The 20,216-nt window shown below is 35.5% G+C and overlaps 2 protein-coding genes across 2 annotated transcripts in view; both read right to left on the bottom strand.

Moving 5' to 3' along the window:
• The window catches only part of LOC141434168 (uncharacterized), a 500,735-nt gene that overhangs the window by 37,197 nt on the left and 443,322 nt on the right, over positions 1 to 20,216 (bottom strand). The window lies entirely within an intron of this gene.
• On the bottom strand, positions 14,024 to 16,208 carry LOC141434519 (uncharacterized). The gene is made up of 2 exons (XM_074096943.1): positions 15,979 to 16,208; positions 14,024 to 14,750 (listed from the first exon to the last, which is right to left on the bottom strand). The coding sequence occupies exons 1-2, from the start codon at positions 16,206 to 16,208 to the stop codon at positions 14,738 to 14,740; spliced, it is 243 nt and encodes an 80-aa protein (XP_073953044.1). The 3' UTR covers positions 14,024 to 14,737.

The raw sequence follows: 20,216 nt of genomic DNA, 5'->3' as shown, positions 1-20,216 counted from the left end.
ATTGACAGCGTCAACATACTGTATTTTTCTTGTTACTTGGGAACTAGAATAATTAGTCTGAACCCACTAAAAGCCTATAAATGTCAAGGGTCATCTAAGCACATCGTATTACTAACAATGAACAATGAGCCTCCAATGACTTAAATTGTTTATACGTTCAAATACAATCTTTCAATATTTAGTAATCATTTTTCGGTTTTTTCTATGTCCGCCGCGCTGGTCTCCAATCGAAATACCCGTCGTCGGGTCTCTTTTTGTGACTGCTACGTAAACAAATCTGTCGCTAATAGAAAAAGTTCTGATGAACATCCTTTGACAGACATTGATGTACTGCAAGCCGTCCGATGTGCTGCTTGTAGTCACTGGTAGCTTGTAAAATATAGTGTATTTACGTTGAGACACAGTATGAGTAAAACACCTGCGTTTCGTTTTTCTTGTAGCTAGTTGCGCTATGTATGCCCATTGCTTTGACCGGTCACCTAACCCCCAAAAGCTGGTAAAGAGACGCCATCGTTGTTCTTCCGATATTTTTAAAAAACACTTCATTCGACAGGTTGGTGGGCATTTAGGTCCCATTTTTTTAGCTGGCGTTATTTTACCCGTGTGACTTTGGTATTCCATACCCAAGTTACGAAGTGTTTTCCGATTCTTTCGAACGTTGTTTTGGCAATTCTTTCCTCTAATTTCCCCTTCGTGATTTTTTTTTATTTGGCTCTTTTTGCTGCGCCGTAAAGCTGATGTGGATGGGTGCGAACTATTTGCCTGTGGTGATATTAGAGCGCCGTCAGTACGTTCGTGTGATGTAGATGGTGACAGGTCTCGATGGCAGAGGTGGATAGTGGTGGCGTTACTTGACATATTAGAAGAGTTTGGTGACACAGGAGGAAAATTGCCAAGTAATAATTGTTCCCAGGACACAAAATTTGCTTGCTGGTTGCTCAGATATGAAAGATTATGTGATCCTGAAAACAACGAAAATGCTTAATATAGGCAAAACAAAAATCCATCGCATATTATGATTGCTTAAATACCTAAAAAAAATATGGAAAGAAAATTCTGAATATAAATTTCATAATCATTCATTACCATAGGTTGTTTAAATTGCTAAGGGCCTGTGTTTTTACCACTCTATGATTGGTTAATTACTGATATTTTATGTGCTACACGGAAAAAAAGGAATATTCTTTGACCAATAATACGAGTATTCAGAATCTCAGAAATATTGTTTCAATCCAAGTAATTATTTTATTTAAGATATTGTTTTAACCCAAGACAATATTTGTCTTCATCCAATAAAATATGGCGTCCGGCTATATACAAAATATTATAGTCTTGTATTTGTCTTAATCTAAGACATCCTTTTTTCCGAGTAGGCTACTTAATTAAATTGCCGTTGCTATTTAAATTGTTCGATTAACTGAAGACCACATTAAAGATATTTTTGTCACATAAAATAGTAGGAACTTATCGGAGAGTAGTGTGTTGTATGTAAAAGTGTGTCAAAAATCTCTATAAAAGGTATGAAGTGGGTTTTACCTTTTGAATGAAATTTAAAGCCAAGAAGTACAGGGTCCATCTGACTGACGCCTCTGGGGCTTTTAACTCAAAATTCGATTCTGCTCGTGTAAGTGAAAAAAACCTTCAAGTAGTCGAAAAAGAAGAAAGTAATATTAATTTGCATTGCGGTTCTGTGTGGTGGATTCAAAATTTTCATAAAATTAAAAAATATCGCATTACTTTGACTTTGTTTATTCATTTGTTTATATACAATTTTGGTACACCTACGTAACACAAACATCTATCTATTTTATACCAGAACTATTTAGTTTTAGCAACTCTTCTGTTTTAACATTAACACGTCCACGGAGAGCGTCCGAAGCCATTTTATTTCATTTTTTATTTTGCTAAAACATACATAGGTGGCACAAATTATCATGTTTATTAACAAACCACATGAACCACCACGTTGTAGCAAAAAGGTTTCTAATAATAAATAATATTTAATAACAATATCAACCTCACTTTACAAGCAAAATAACAATATAAAAAATCCATTTCTTAACATGTGCAAAGTGCAATTACTTACAGAAAAACACGACGCAAGCCGAAAGACAAAAAATCCGAGTTGGAAACCTAAACCGAGAAAACTGTATTTCTTGTTGTATCTACTTTCGAAATTAGGAGTAAGTACCTACAATTTCAACAGGTGACATCGGTCTCATTCATTGGTTATTTTGGTATATGGAAAGCTATTTTAAAATTTTGGCTGACATAATTGTAATGCTGTTTTTCTGTGAGTACACTGGAACTAGAAGGATTAGTCTCAACCCACTTAAGATATAGTTCAAATAAGTTTTTATAATTCAAGACTCCATCTAAATTGATCTTCCCTTTTCTAGAATTACGGGACTCCACAGGAATTAAAGATCTAATGTGCTCACATACCGATTCTTTCATTTCATCGGTGATAATTTTTCGATGTTTTCCATGTCTACCACGCTGATCAAAAATTGGAATACCTGACTGTGGGTCTGCTTTTCTGATTGCTACCAGAACACAGTTACCGCTAATAGAAAAAGTACCGAGGAACATCTTTTTACAAACATTGACGTGCTGTAAATCTGTCGACGAATCTTTTATGGTTACCGGCAGCTTATAACGTATAGTGTATTTACGTTGAGAATCATAAGTCTTACACGTGCGTTTTGTTTTTCTTATAGCTAGTTGCGATAAATATTCCCATTGCTTCGAACGATCTCCTAACTTCCAAAAGCTGTCAAAGATAATCTGTCTTTGTGCTTCCGATATTTTCGAAGAACATTTCATTCGACAGGTTAGCGGACATGCGGCACCCATTTTTTTAGCAGGTCTTATCTTGCCTGCACGGTTTTTATATTCCATACCCAAATTACGGAGTAGTTTGCGTTTATGAGGGGCTCTGCTTTGGCCACAGCTTTTACTTTTTTTCGTTTTTGTTATTTGGCTTTTTTTGCTATGATTTGAAGCTGTTGTGGATGGGTTTGGACTATTAGCCTGTGGTGTCGTTACAACATCGTCAGTCCGTTCGGGTGATGTAGACGGTGACTGGCCTCGATGGTACAGGCTGATATTAGTGGCGTTACTTGACATAGAAGAGTTTGATGACGCAGGGAGACTGTCAAATATTTGGCCCCAGGACGTAAAATTTACTTGCTTGTTACCTAAGTGCGAAGAAATATGTGATCCTGAAATAAACGTCCATATTTAGTGAAAAATCTGTACTTAAATTGCGTCTGAATATACTTGAAATATTATAAGAACCTTATGTCACTCAAAAACAATTTTAATTTTCATTATGAAATTTATATTTAGTAACAGTAAGTACAAAACAATAATGGATCCATCCACTGACTGTGGCAGTTTTAATGTACTATAAAAAATCGTAGGAGTTTTTTCGTAAAATATTTAAAACATTTAAAAAAAACTTTAAGTTAAACTTTAAGCCACATAAAATTTCACACTTGTTTGAAAAAACTGATTACAATTGTTATTACTTTCGTAAAAAATACGAAATATATCGTATATTTGTTACTAAACCTATTTGTTTGTTACAGCTGCCAGTCCTACTTTTAAAGAGCTATTTTACTTGAACTGCCACTAAATAGGCAGTTCACCACAAGGAAATAGGTAAATAAAATAAATATGGCTGATATATGACAATGAATTTAAATAAATCAATACGCGTTCACTCCAAAAACAAGAAACGCTTTTCTTTGTCATTATTTATGATCAAATAGAATTATTTAGTAACGTCAAATAATTAATTTATGTATAATTTGTAACGCAAAGTTAAAAATACAACAACAATTTATACAAACGAGGTAAATAATTATAATATGCACTTTTATGTACATTATTTATTAAATTTTATTGGAATACAGAACGGAAAGCTGTTTTAGCGTGCCGTCTTTTTCTGAAACGATACTCTGAAGAGCAAGATGCAAGTGGCGAGTTGTCGTTCAATGTGGCATTCTAAGGGGGAGGGCTTTGTTCCGGCTGATGATGATGATGATGATGACTCTGAAGAGGGCTTCGGAGTATGGCTTCAGAAAAACCGCCGTGTGATCGACCATGCGCCACAACTGCTTGCATTTAAGCGTAAACCATACATTAGGACGGCAGCGGGTCGGGGGCGGATCGGGTCGGGAGTACGGCGGGCCTGTTTACGTGGCTGTATATTAAAAACTTCACACTGCGACACCCGCGCACGACCCGCCCCGCACTCGCCGTCGGTGTAAAGATGTTCATATACCAGCCCCGTAAATAGGCCCGGCGCATTCCAGACCCGACCCGCTCCCGACCCTCTGCCGTCTGATAGCTGCGTTTCCACCAATAATGTGCGAGAATGTCTTGCGTGGAATGTGTTTTTCATTAACCAATAGAAACGCTTCATTTATACATCCTTGAACAGCACATCTCTGGTGGAAACATCTGAGCGAAGCGAGGCGTGGTAAATGAAACATTTATATTTGTTAATGAAAAAAACATTCCTCGCAACATATGCTCGCACATTATTGGTGCAAACGGAGATTATGTGTGGTTCACCCTTTCGTCGCAGTGCGTACTAAGCCTAGCTGTCGCTGCCTCGCTCGCTGCTTAAGGTAGGTAGATTGTCTTATCGAAAATACAAACTAAGACATGGATGCACAGAAAAACCAGAAAAAGAGACCAGCACTGGGAATCGAACCCAGCAATCCGTGCTGCGTGCTATAACCCCTACACCACTGCTGTATTTTCGATATGGTTTCACGGGATACCCGTAAAAGTAACAAAATTAGGAGTTGAAATAAAAAATACAAAAAGACTCCAAAAACCAATCATAAGTAGATTGTCTTGTTTTGCTCCAAGTTATAGAATGAAAATTTTCATGCCATGCCACTGCTAGTTGCTTTTGTCTATGCACTGACCCCTAAGTGGTCCTGTTCTAAGCAAATCCAGGTGTTTACTTTAATTAGTCCCCTAAGCTTTTCCTGTAGCTGTGATACCGCATGTGGTTATGTGCACACTTTATTTCATTAATTGTGTTGTCTATGGTGAATATTTTGGCCTTGCAACCCTTGCTCGTGTGCGTTGAACAGCGCCAGCGGGTTTTGGTGCCAAACTGACGATCCGTGTAGTATGTGAACCCATCGTGGATGAGCAAACGTTTTCCCCGTCGCGATCTGATGTACTGCACTGCAAACGTAATACAATTTTAGAATAGTTAGATATTTAAAATAATATTTAGTTCAAGGCTGGAGTACACTAAAGAACAAAAACAAATGTCTAGAGGATAATAAATTATTGTAAATAAGTAATTTGTAATATTTCGTAATTTACACGCTTAGCTATGGATAGTACCTAAGTAGAATCTCATCAAAACACAAATGTGAAATGAAAGCCAAGTTCAATATTATGATATATGCTTTAACTGTCGATTTTAACTACAAAAGAATTGAGATCTAAATGGGTGCCAAGTTCAATGGTCAGTTTTGAAATTTATTTATAACAATATAAAATATTTTATAACAACTTAAAATATAATTTAGGATAGTGTATTGAAGCTTAAGGTCGGACTTGGCTAGTTCTCATATACGAATTATTACTAAGTACCTACTAAAACAGTCATGGAAGAGCCCTATGTTCGATAGCTAGTTACTACCAGGATGCCAAATTTTCGGAAGAACTTACAACCTTAGAACTTGCGAAGGCTACAATATAACTTATTCAGGAAGAAGGCTTCAACATATTATCCTAAATTATATTTTAAGTATATTATATCTCACTTTTTTGTCGTTTAAGTCAACAATCAAGGCATATATCATAATATTGAACTTGGCTCTCATTTCACATTTATGTTTTGATGGGATATCATTACTTTTTGTACAGAAATAATTTAATTAAAAAATTATAATAAAATGATTAAAAATTACTAGTTTCTGATGTATTCCTATGTATTCACCCAACTAGCCATCTGGATGCCAAATTTGAATTTTGTAGGTCATCTGGATCTGGGTTAGAGTTTTGATCGATAGATGAGTCAGTAGTGATAAAAATGACGATTTTTGGATGTTAATATCTAAATAATAATTTTAGGTGTGTTAATGAAATTTAGAGCACATATGTAGGTCAAAAGTCTCAATAAATGAGCCAAATTCGACACGTTTATGTGAAATAGTTGTTGAGTTATAAGGGGGTCAAAAGTGGCTCTAAATGGTTCTGGTAAAATAACACAAGGTGCTGCTCGCCAGTTCTGTTATCTTGAAGTTGGCTTGACACGCTACGCGTGTCTAGATAGTGATGTTAACAAATGTTCAGTTTGTCTTGTTGCAAAGTTATGTTTTATTTTGTTTATGTGTGAGGATAAAGCTGTGTATAGTAACTGTACATTATTACGCATTATGCAATTGACGCTGATTTTTTTTAGATATTACGAGGTATATTCTGGCTGGAATATGTGATGTTCCGTCATCTCAGGGAAGCGAAGATGATATTCAAAACCAGGTTTTTTTTCTCTTATATATTTGAATTTATTTACTTACTGTAGAAACTTACTATAACGCTGTAAATGTTTATCAATAATAAATAAGTACCTAAAAAAAAGCTGAACCTACTGGATCACTGTCTCGATCAGATCATAGTTTTTTGTTTGTTTAAAATCCCACCTACATAAAATTGTGTCATAATTAAAATTAGGTAAATAAGTTTCTGCCATAAAATATCTATGTAAAAATAAAATTCTTTCTCATCTTGAACATGCTTAGTAGCAAATATTACATAATATGTACCTACATAGCTACTCCTTACGAAATAAATACTCATAGGAATCTACTATAGAAGTTATAGGAGTGATGGATGGACATGGATGGTTGTGCTCGCATTGTTTAAAGATGACCATGTCACCAACAGTGTGAACCCTGGCACGGCAGCCTTTGCTGGAGTGCGTGGAACAGCTCCAATGGCTCTTCGAGGTCGTGTTGTACGATCGAGTCTTGCAGTAAGTAAAACCATAGTAGTACAGCAAGCGAGTGCCGCGACGAGATGTGATGAACTTGACTGTAAAAAACAATGCCAAAATGAGACTGTACAATACAATACAAATATTATTTATTGAACACCACAAATCAGTACAGTACTCAGTACTGTATAAGTGTAATCCTTAGATCAATCGAGTTTTATTGCGGATTTAACACAACACTCAATACGTCTGTTCATTTCTGTAGATGAGAAATAAGAAGCAGTAACAGTTTAAAAACGTAATTATTATTAATGTTACGATAAAACTAAAACAAAATATCTCCACATTCAGTTAGCACATAAAATATATGCCAACGAAAGACTGAAATCAAACTTGATTAAATATACGTTAGGTACCTCTACCTACCTACTTAAAATACATGCAACATATTACTAAGGTGAAAAAACTTTTTGTAGTAAAGCTAAATGAATTTGAGTTGAGACGAAAGGTGGTCGGCTTAATTTATTTGCTAAATGTATTGATTGCATGTGTGATTGAATTTGTTTTGATCATATGGCTGACTGCATACATATAACTTCGGTGCTTGTTATTTAGTTATTTAGCCGTGTCGGACCTTCGGTCTATGCCCTCTCATCCTGAGGGTACTGTCTAGCAGTGGGTATATAGACCGGGATGATGATGATACATTTAACTTAATTATTTTAAAACTGTATGCTTTTCAATGTCTCATGAAGTAAAACACAAAAGACAATGCAATTGCACCTGGAGAGAAAATACTCTAAGTAAATGATGAAAGGAAACAAATCTGCCTTCAAAGATTTTTGAAAATAGCATTGCACACATGGGAATATTGGGAATCGAACCGGATGAAATACAAAAAACAGAATAGCCTATACTTTATGGCATTGATCGACAGGGCTAAGAAATAAATGGTTTATTATTATTATTTATTAATCATAAAAATTAAATCTATTTGACAAACATGATAAATTAAAAGAAAGGAAAACCATTAAACCTGAATTTATTTTAATTGAACGAAACAACACACACGACACAAATAAAAAAACTTAGACACAAACACTTTAGACATTTAGATAGATACGAGTAGTTTGCATTAGCTACTTAACTAATCTTAGTTAACATAACTTAAAACTTAATTGTAGTTACCAATAAAAAAACATATTAAAAACAAATAATACATATACGCATTGATAGTGTATTATGCTGCAAATGTCAAAAAAAACTATAATTAATCGTCAACTCGTTTCATTCGAGCTTCCACAATTTCGCACCTCTATTGCAACAACGATGTAAATGCAATGATGCCGCGATATTGCGATATATATATCGCTGCGTTTCGCATCATTAAGTATTTTTTGGGAAAAAATGTATTTACGTCGTTGTTGCAGAAGTGGTGCGATTTATTCAAAAAAGTTTTGCAAGTGGTTTGCAGCTTCATCGCCATTAGGTTGTGGTACCTATCTAGATTGCAACCCACAACATTACGGTACGCGTTCAGCCGTGTTATTAATACTGTGATTGTACGAAAAGATTGAGAATGATCTGTTGTTACACCGGAAATTGCGTAGCAAAGCGGTACGGTCAGCGAGATGCTAGCTTCCAGTCAAATTTCATGAAAGTATTGCAGTATTGCGCTTATTGCAGCGTCGTGCGTTACAATAAAGAGTTATTACAACCTCGTCCGCGGATTTAGTGCTATACTTACTTGACAGAGAACCGCAACGAAACCCGTTCCTTCGTAGGCGTTATACGGAGTTAGGAGTCTTGACGGTGGACGAAATAGATTATCTCGATGTTTCCGCCATATTGAAGCAGTCATGGTGATAACTGGATGAGGCGGAACATTGTAGGTATTTTAATTAAACAATGGTTAAAAGTGATCGAGTCCGAGTAATAGGGTGTCCTAAAAATTCTAACCAGTGCATCAGTTAGATCCTCAGAACATTATTGGACACGTTTTTTTTCTTTTGTCAATTAAATAAAAAAGGATGTGTTATAACCAGTTCCGCGTGACGTCACGGGCCACTGTCCCCGAACTTTAACGCGCTTTTTCTTTGTCATTTTTCCGACGCAAAAAGAGGAGTGTTATAAGTTTGACCGCTATGTGTGTCTGTGTGTGTGTCTGTTTGTGGCACCGTAGCCAATTTGAATACGGTTTTTTTTATTTTAAATCGGGTTTTCTAGCGATGGTTCTTAAACATGTTTTATCAAAATCGGTTTCTCCGTTTTTGAGATATTGAACTTGGGTTTCCAAATTTTTGGATCACGATTTAAATTTCACCCAGTAAGTTTGACGCCAATTGCTGTATGTAGTTTATTGTATTGTGTTGTCAAACTCTTTGTTTTATTGACTAAAGAAAAACTTCGTGTCCAATATTTTCTAATAAACTAACTGATAGACTAAATACAATATATATTTTTTTACCCTGGAAACTGTCCAATTATGATGGTTGCCTGTCAAGCGTAGCGCTGATGCAGCGGACGAAGATAGTTTAGAGAGTAATACAGCTGTTCTTTAAACTTCTACAGGAAATTTATACCGACTTTGGTGGTGGGTGATTGTGTTTATTCTTCATTTGTATGATTTCGTTCTCATACATATGGACGGCCGCGCGGCACCCGCGTGGCAGATGAGTCGAGCAGCACCAGTAACTCTTTTTCTCCGTTGATCGCTTCATGTAGTACGTATATCTGTCATATCGGAGCAATTTATTGCCTTTCTTTGATTGGATAAATTCCGCTGGAAGAAAAAAACGTTCATCAGCAGAGTTCTCTTTTAATGTCACTAAAAACATGGGCAATACAAGATACAGTATCAACAAAGTGTATCAAAAATCTGGGATGCGAGCTCAGTATATATATATATATATATACCTAGGTAGGTACATAATTGTCAGATTTGGGAGCTTTAATGCACCGCTTGCTTTACTCGTAATACTCCGTAAACCCAAGAATAAAGTTTTGCAGACAGGACAAGGAAGGAAATGTGTTGGTGAATATCATTATGTATTAAAACTTTGAACAACGTATTTTATATACATTCAAATGGGGTTTGTTATTTTTTCCAACTAGCTATGCAATTTGATCCGACGTGAAACAGACGTTTAATAGAGGAAATATCGTATTGGGTTTGATGATGCCATCATTAAAACAAACAATACCTACACCCTTTCCCTTACCTTCTTCCTTTTTTGAAACCACTGTACACCCACTTATGACAAATAAACTCTATTTCATTTCATTTCATTTCTTCAAATAATTCTTTATGTACTAAAACGTCAATAACATCGACATAAGCAAGTATTCATTTCTCAAGCTTTGAATGTATTTGGTAGGTATATTAAGTTAAAGCTCCCTCTGCCGAGCGGCCCGTCTGCCAACGAAGCCATCAGAGGCTGTTTGAATAAAACAGGCCAAACTCCTTAGGAAACACCATTATAATGACTGCATCTATTGATGGCGTTGACAATGACAAAGGAGTTTGATTTTTTAACTCCTCCAGAGGATTCTCTACTCGTCTCTGAGAAAGAGATCTCGACAGCCGGAGACACAGACAGACGAAAAACAAAGTAACAAGGGTTCCAATTTGAATTTGATTTGGTACGGAACCTTAGAAAAAAGAAGAAAACCGAGCTATTGCCATGTGAATTTCCTATCAGTAACAGGCGGCTGGTGATTATGCCAGCCCCTGATAGATATTAATTTATCCATGAAAGTATGCAGTCGGGCGCGACAGCGACAGTTGCGGGACCAGTGCGTCGAGCACCGCCATTTTGTTTTCAACCCCTCCCTAGACACTCCCTCCTGGTGGTATGTGTAGAGCTTGAAACGGAGCAACCGCTTGCCTTTGGTGGAGGTTATGAAGTCAACTGCAAGAAAAGATCACATTATTGTGGAATTGTATTTGTAGTTCCGATATAAGTACATTTGATTGATAAAGCCGAAAAGTTCTCGAATGGAGACCACAGATCGGCATGCGCAACGTAGGACATCCGCCAACGAGATGGACGGATAACCTGGTTATAGACGAGGGTTCACGGTGGATGTTGGCCGCTTCAAACCGAAGCAACTGGAGGTTTACGGGGTAGGCGTATGTCCAAAAAAAGGAACCTATGGCTGATATAATGATTGATGATAACATTTAAAATATCTCCTTCTCATTAAAAGAAGATTGTGATTCATCATTATGATATGAAGTATTTATTGTAATAAATAGGTGTTTTAAAATAACATTCAAATGACAAAATTAACCAATCATGTTTACTATTGCACAACAAATAAGCAGCGCTTTGTTACTTTAGTTTAATAATTGGTAATTATTTATTATTTATTTACACAGACGACGTCGGGCTCTCCACTACAGACTTGATGTGATGCACTAAGAATCTTTGAAAACTTCTAGATTTACAGTGTTAGATTTTTCTAGACATACCTAAGTACTTGTTATATAGCCTACATAAATTGAATATTTGAATTTTTAACTTACGTGAAAAGCTGTTAACCTGTCCTCTCCCAGAGGCACAAATTTGTGCCCAAATTCCTTTGATCCTGTTATCCTGGGAGATGACAGATTAACTCACACATTAAACGATGACTGAATTGAAATTATATATGTGGGTTAGGTATACGTAAGCTCTTTAAACATAAATTTATAAAAAAACAACATCGCGGGCTTCGTCGACGTTTCAAGAACAACATAGCAACAGGTGCTTACCCCTCGTCAATAAGTAAATTAAATATCATAAACCCCGAATTCATGGTTGAGTAAAGTCCAAAATTTTAACAAATACAGATACAGGTAAGCAGGAAGAAATACAAAGATTATCAAGCAATTTAACTTACAGATAACATAAGGAAACTTCCAGTTAGCATAGTTAAGAGGACGGAAAACTTTCAAGAAGCAGTCCATAAAAAAGTGTCATTTAAGTTTTTTTTGAAGTCAGTATTTTAAACTATGACCAAGCGCTTTTGGAGCTAGTAAACGGTGGTGGATGATCATGTTGATCTGTGATCTTGATGATTTCATTCATGATCGTGTGCACGTGGGCGCGGCAGCCGCGCGCCCAGTGCGTTGAACAGCGCCAGCGCACCTTCAGTCCACCGTTGGACGCAAATATCTTGTGATAGGTGTAGCCATTTACGCGAAGGAGACATTTGCCTTTGGCGGAGGTTACGAAGTCAGCTGGAAAGAAATTTAATCAGTTTTACTAAGGCATCCTTAATCGGTATAGATTTTAAATTAGCAGTGAGTGTAATGATAATCTTTTTGCTATGTTCTTTCGCTACCGCATTTGGAAGCAGTTGGACAAGGGAAAAGGTTGTATATACCGTCGTTGCTACTGCAATACCGCGTAACTGGCATTTTCCATATGGTACAATTTTCATTGTCAGAATAGTACAATGTTAGTACTGTTCTGACAGTGAAAATTATACCTTATGGAAAAAGCTAGTTACGCGGTATTGCAGTAGCAACGACGATACTTGTTCATTCATATACCTCCGCAATACGTTTGAATCAATTAAATATTTAGCGATGTACATTTATATGGTTATTTTTGGTGGTTAATTTAATAAGCTCACTATGAAAAAATATATAAATAAAAAAGTTCAATATGATCACAGTTTTAAAAGCACAGACAAAAAGTATAGCAATATATTTTTATAACGGGTAAAATTTAAACTTTTACAAAAGCAAAATACATTTTTTTTTCTGTCAAAGTGTACTCAAATGTAACCATAAACTTGTGCACATTTTTATGTACAACAATGTTATTTAAATAATAATCAAAGTTTAAACTTACGGGAAACAAACATACTGAAATAAACGTACTTAGGTACTTTTAACATTTAGGAAATACCTTGTACTGTTGCTATTATAATCATTTCACGACCCTATTATTATCACTTCGCTGTCTGTCTGTTTAGCTGACACAAAGCTCTATCTCGAGAACCGTGCTATGTATTAGAAAGCATTTAAACCTTGTTACTTGTCTGTTTGCGGCTATACATAAATAATGATTTAATTTGGCTAGTTCACAATTTGATCTTTCAGAAACAAGCGTATACCAAGCTAGCTACTGCCATGCAGTTTTTCCAATAGTAGACGGTGGTGGATGGTTATGCTGGCCCTTAACATGGGTAATGTCACCCATGTATGTCGCTACTTTGGCGCGGCAGCCGCGAGACCAGTTTGTTGAACACCGCCACATCTCTTTTAACCCGCCAGAAGTCACGGATTCTTGGTAGTACGTGTAGTATTTGAATCGAAGAAGGCGTTTACCTTTAATTGAGGTAATGTAGTCAGCTGTAAAATAAAGACTAGTAAAAAAACGACACGTAAGGTCGCGGAATGGACGGTCACTCACGTCAGTTTAGAAAACTATAAGACAATCTTTACGAGTTTCCTAGGTGCATCGCGAGCTGGCCAGGAATTCTCCTGGATTCCCGAATACATTACAGGCAGGTAGTACAATATGTTGACGTTTATTTGCGGCAGGATTTTTTTCCAAAAATAGACAAGATAAAAAAGTCGAAAGACGCGTCACTTGCGAAACGAAGTCACCTGAAAAGATCTAATGTCACATGAGAGCTTATTAAGGAAAACCTTCCAACAGAACTTACTTATAACCGAAAACTTGCAAAAATGTGAAGGTCTGCTCAGCTGTCCATCTTCATATACAGTGTGTAAACAGATTTCTGACCGAAAACCAAATGATGATGATAACATTTTGTACTACGCTAAAACCAGTAGCTGAAATATACTTAGCGGCACAAAATTTGGCCCACTCTACATACAAAATTACCTATTTAAGACCGGATTACTGCATACACTTGAGGGCCAGATTTTTGCCGCTCAGTATATAATGTTTTTAACTTTCATGATTTTTACTAAGTTTAAATAAGTCCCGAGCGTTGTAATATTCAATAGCTGAATGTTCACGTGTATGTAGAAAAATATAATTGTTTCCTTTAATAAAAATGAACGGTATACGAACACTGCATTTCCTTTATTCGACATAGTCTCAGTCGTATTGTAACCGACACATGACTTAAGTATCTAACGGTAATTTGAGGCAAGTGTAATTGTATAATTTTATTTCAACTAATTCTAAGGATCACTAAGATTAACGTCTAATGAAATCAAGTTAAATTAGGATCAGTTAAGCAGCTATTTACCTGACTCACTATTTGTTCCTGTAATTGTACATAGATAGGTACGAGTAAATATTTAAAACATATTCTACTGAGCCAATAATCATAGTACCTACCTATAAAATACAACTTAAAACTTTACCACACGGTTTGTATTTTATTTCACATTCTGCTAAACAAATCAAAAGTAAACTGCAAGGAATTTCATACCCACTATACTCCGAAAAAAAGTTGGAGATAATTTTATTAAATAAAATTATTCTTTGTTTTCTTTTCTAATTATAAATTAGCTGAAAGCAGCAGTCATTTTAATAGTTTACTAAGTAGGTATAAATGTTGACACAAGTCTTTGGCTCCGAGTGTGTTATTATCTAATACTTCATTCTTGGCGGCGGGTGATTGTGAACGTTCTTCACAGCAATTACTTGGTCTATATACTTATGTATGGTAGCTCTGCAGCCTTTGCACCAGTGAGTGGAACAGATCCATCGAACTTTCGGTCCTTTTGAGCAATACGCGGAGTAGGTGTAGCCTTCGAAAACCATCAACTGTTTTCCTCTTTTTGATCTACAGTATTGAACTGAAAAAGGATATCATAATCTATTTATCTAAATGTTTTGGATTATATTGTAACATACAACTGGGTTTTTTTTTATTCGACTGGATGGCAAACGACCAAGTCTCCTAATGGTAAGAGATCACCACCGCCCATAGACACCTGCAACACCAGGGGTATTGCAGATGCGTTGCCAACCTAGTGGCCTAAGATGGGATACCTCAAATGCCAGTTATTTCACCGGCTGTCTTACTCTCCACGCCGAAACACAACAGTGCAAGCACTACTGCTTCACGGCAGGATTAGCGAGCAAGATGGTGGTAGCATCCGGGCGGACCTTGCACAAGGTCCTACCACCTGCAAATGGGATGGTCAATTTTTATTAGAATTAAGTCATATTATTCGTATTTTTAAACCTTATTAATTTATTTACCGTTATGTTAGATATGCAACAAAAATGTCGACGACGACGTATCACAAACTCGTATGTATATATGTATTTTTCAATCATTCCAATTGTCCATTATTAAAAATTTACAACAATACCAGGTTGTAGCCAAATATGTAAACACGTAGAAGCAATAAAATTAACTTGTTTTTTCGAAAAACCTTGTAATAAATAATAGCACAGCACAAACATAATTAGGCACAAATTTAATTTTATATTTTAAGTAAAATATAAAATATGTTCACATGGTGGGACCAGCAAGCAGACTAATGGGGTGCGCGCGCAGGGAATGGATAAAACCGGTACGATGAGCGATTTAATGAAATCGGCGAGAGAGACGCACGAATAGGCCGGGCGCTACGTAGGAGCGAGTGAGATACTCGTCTTGACTCTTACTCTTGAGTAGGGAATGTAAACCGGTTTGATCTTTCGACAAAACACCAGTTTTTTTGGTTTTAAAAGCTGTCTTTCAAACAAAACGAAACCGGTTAGTATTCACTACGCAATAGCGGGTTATCATCTCGAAAAATTTATTTATAAGTATATTTGTTTGTTTGTTTATACTCTTTATTGTACTAAAAGGAAAAACAAAAAGGTTACATAAAAAAGTAAAGTGTTAAGTACAAAGGGTATATTTCGTCATAATCGTTATATTACAGTTACAGAGTAGGTAAGTACAATGTACGATAAACTGACGACACACCTAGCTTTAATATAAATTTGTAAGAAAAATAAAAAAAAGAGAGCTTTTTGTTCTCAATGCTTGTCAGTTTTGGAGTAAGGCCAAACTCTGGAGACACTTACTTGTAAAGTGGCGAGTGGGTGTGATTGTCATTAATAGAAACAATTTCGTCCTCAAACATAACTATAGTGGCTCTGCATCCTTTGGGATAGTGTGTGGAACAAATCCATCGCTTCTTGAGGATTTTTCCTGAATGCTTGGACTGGCTTTGATATTCGAAGTATGTGTAACCGTTGCATAGTATGAGCAGCTTTCCTCTCTTAGACGTGATGTATTGCACTAGAAAGAACATCGATCATTAAATCTATGTAGTTATTACATAGCATTTAAACGTTGACTCCAAAAACAAGGCCATATTGTAACAAAAAACACACCTAATTTTAGTTTTAGGCAAGATTTAGTGGTGTCAAAATATTTTGTATAGTCATACTTAAACTAGGTTTAAAGATTTAAACCAGATCTTTTTAAAGTTGCAGGTCACTTTAATACACTTAAGTTTTAGGTTACATTTTGTTATTATTATCCTAGAATTTAAATTGCAAAAAATTATTGCCTAGTATAATAAAGTACCTACCCTAAATAAAAATAAGACGTAGGAACTAGTAAAAAATAAGCTTCACAAAACTCATATTTTTCACATTTACTAATTACTTACAAATTAAAATTAAAATAGAAAAGAAAAGATACTTCTAAATAAATTGAATTTAATCTTGATATCAGCAGATACTAAGTCCGAAGACCACGCCATAAAGCTTGTTAGATATTTTAATTTATTTAAGTACGATAAATCGTATTGCATGTACTTACGAAATTTTCGACATGTTCGAGTACCTATTTACATCAAAAGTATAATAGTTATAGCGGTGCTCTCATTTAATTTCCACTCTATTAACCGACTTCTCACTGGAAGGACATTCTGTGTTCGTAACTATTAAAGGTAAGCGAAAAACTTTTTTGGCTCAAATTTTAATTTTGTCGAAAATACTAAATGCAGATTAATCTACTAGCATCTACTTTATTTATTTAAGGAAGAAGTTTTCAAAACTTGAATCTAGTACATTATTATACTGATATTTGCTATTTTAGATTTTTTAATGTACAAATTCACCTGTCTCAAACGGAAACAAGCCCAGTCAATTCATCAAAAAAAACTGTGATTTAAGAAAAAAAGACTACATTGTCGAGGATTATTTTTCTTGTAGTAACACATTAGATTAAAACCATAAAATTAACGATTCAAATATTCATTATTTTTGTAGCCTTGTACCTTTCATACGTATTGCGAATTTATTCTCTCTGTTTGGATTACAAATAAACTTTCGGTGGTGGGTGATTGTGAACAACCTGTTTATTAGAGAATATGTTATTTCCAATCAGGTAGACAAAAGCTCGGCATCCTCTGGACCAATGGGTGGAACACGTCCATCGGCTCTTCGGACCGGAGCGAACGGCCAAACGGAAGGTGTAGCCGTTGTAAAACAATAATGGTTTCCCTTGCTTGGATGTTGTGAACTGGACTGAAAATTAAATAAAATGTTTATTAAACCTCAAATAAATTGAACAGAATTAGGAAGTGAGGATAATCAACACCAGATTTTACTTCTACTTCACTAACAAGCTATACAATGACTTAGTTTAAAACATAACTAAAGCGTTATTTGATAATGGTTGCAAAAAAAACACTCGGACCGCGAATATAACCGACGGCTGAAAATCAACGCAAATTCAGCATTATGCTGAGCCAACATAAATAAAACAAACTACATAATAGTCGAAAAACGATTTTTATTAAAAAAAATGGCAGTGTTTTTCGTTAAAACATTGTAAACACATCCATTTTTTGCATTCAACACAATTGGTAATAATCTTTTTAGTTCTTTTCGAGGCTTGCGTGCTGTTCATTGTGAGTCTTAATTTGTTGTAACAACCCACACAGCGTCTTTTTTTGTCACTGCGTTGTAAAATGTGGTATGAGTAACGATTAGGAAATTCTGTAATGAAATATATAATTCAATAAAATAGTAAATAAATATACATTATTGTTTTTTTTTAATACAGTAAACCACGGGTAAAAACCTTGGAATCGTGGACACTTCAACAAATCAATGTTCAATGGTTGTCAATATTGGGTCCTTTCTTTATTTAATGTACATTAAATTAATACAGGGGTTACACGCGTTCTTTATCCTTATTCATTTCAATATCTTTATTTTACAGTTTATGTATATAATTCATATTTATTTTGTTGCTTTCGGTGGTGGATGGGTGTGGTCCTCCTTGGCTCGTATAATCTCGTCATCATAGGTGAGTATTATGGCTCGACATCCTTGACGCTCGTATGTCGAACAACACCACGATATCTTCAGTCCATTCGTCCGTTTAGCATAGTACTTGTAATTGTTGTACACCAACAATCGATTTCCCTTATTTGACATTATAAATCTCGCTGCAAAATGTAATAAAAGTTAAGTAAGTACCTATCTATTACTACGTTTAGTCACTGAAGCTATCACAGTCTAATCGCTGGTTAACTTTTACTAGGCAAAAACTGGTCAAATACGAGTCGAACTCACGAATTAGAACTATTCATCAAACTGACTAACTATTTTATATTTGAAGATTTGGTTGTTTAAACGTTACAGAGAAACAACGAAAACAAAAATAATACGATTCTTCAAACTCTCCTTTATTCTTAATTTAATTTATTTTTATGATTTTCGCTGTTGTAACAGCAATAAAAATACATATACATAGAGCTAGCGGACATTTGTCTACAGTGCCATAATTATTGCCAAGTAGGAAGCGACATGAAATGGTATATCGGGTTGGGATGATGGACAGGATTGCCAGGCTATGGAGTGATATAGATAACTGACATCTACATTTGAAATATCTCATAAACTGAATTTTTGCTAGGCGGTAACTTGGCGTTCATTAAATGCCTCCCTCAAGCTATATCTCGCACGGTGCTACGAGGTGGCAACATTTTGTGTGAACGGCTAAGGACGGAGGGGGTCCTAGACTAACTTCGAAGTGCCAACTCGTCACTTACGGAAACATTCATGCTTCGAGTATTTAGCTCCTGCGCTCCACTCTAGGCGGCCAATTAAGGCAAACTAGAGGCGGGGTGAGTTTAACTGCGTGTGAGTGTGTGTGTGTACGCATATGCGAATGTATACTCCCGGTCGTCTAAGGTTTGTGGGGTCGCTATGCAACAACAACTCGCCACAAGCTGCCCTACAATAACTGACTGCACTGGTGACACCAAAACACCAGCGAGCGATGGGGTCGTCTTTTTAATTTTGTACTCAAAAATTTCTCGCAAAATATTGAACTGTTGATTTTGTAGTGGCTCCCATCGCCATTTAGTGGTAATCAAATAAGAAAAGTCCACATCCTGCATTGCACTACCGAAGTTTCTCAACTGGGACGCTCAAATAAACGCCTGACGCTTTCTCTTCGGACTTCTGTCTTTCTGGAGAAAGAACTCTATCGTGGCTCTTCTCCAAAGTTTACAATCAAAATCAGTAGGTACTCACTATTACAAACGAAAACGCAATAAAACAGACTTTTAAAAGTGGCACATCTTTTTTGTTTTGTTTTACATTACAATTTCTGCTTCAAATAAGACCTTTAACAAATCAACATTTATTATAATATTAAATATTTATTAATTTAAACACTGTAAACTTATAAGTAAATTTTATTATTAAAATTATCTCGTAGTCAGGAACATAACTAAAACCTAAATAACTTTTTTTTGTTATTATTATTATTTGTAATTATTCTGTGTGTTTTTTGTCTAAATTGAATTTTACAGCGCATTGGTTTTTACTGTAATGCTGTAATTTTTTATTGACAAATAAATAAATAAAGCAAAAACTTTTATTTTCTAGTAGGTATCCATCATACGAGTACGAGTCTTCTTTCTCTTATTGTAGTGCTCCCGTTTCAATTTTATAGTTATGTTTTACTTAAGTTTTATTTAAATAAAAACAACTAGGTACCTAATTAGCACTTTGCTATAATGAATATAAAAGAATTAACACTTCTTTACTTTTTGATCACTGAAGAAATACCGCATAACACATGATTACTTTTTATTATTATCGCTGTAGATATAGTATTAACAGTATAAAATTATGCGAAAAAACAAACTTTAATCAAAGTTAAAAAGTAATGGCCGTTTTTGACTACAAAACATTTAAGTTGTTCTCGCGTATACGAATTCAAACCGGCGAAATCTTTATCCTGTAGGAATTACGTTCTTACTGTACTTCTATGATACTCAAGCAATCTG

The sequence above is a fragment of the Choristoneura fumiferana genome, chromosome 13 (genome assembly GCF_025370935.1).
Source record: "Choristoneura fumiferana chromosome 13, NRCan_CFum_1, whole genome shotgun sequence".
In the NCBI taxonomy this organism is placed as follows: Eukaryota; Metazoa; Arthropoda; class Insecta; order Lepidoptera; family Tortricidae; genus Choristoneura; species Choristoneura fumiferana.
The sequence above is the reverse complement of the archived record's forward strand: the minus strand, read 5'-3'. Positions and strand labels throughout refer to the sequence as shown.

Bases quoted from the DNA above. Each gene is read 5' to 3' on its own strand.
- LOC141434519 (XM_074096943.1), bottom strand. From the start codon at position 16,208: ATGTTCTTTCTAGTGCAATACATCACGTCTAAGAGAGGAAAGCTGCTC.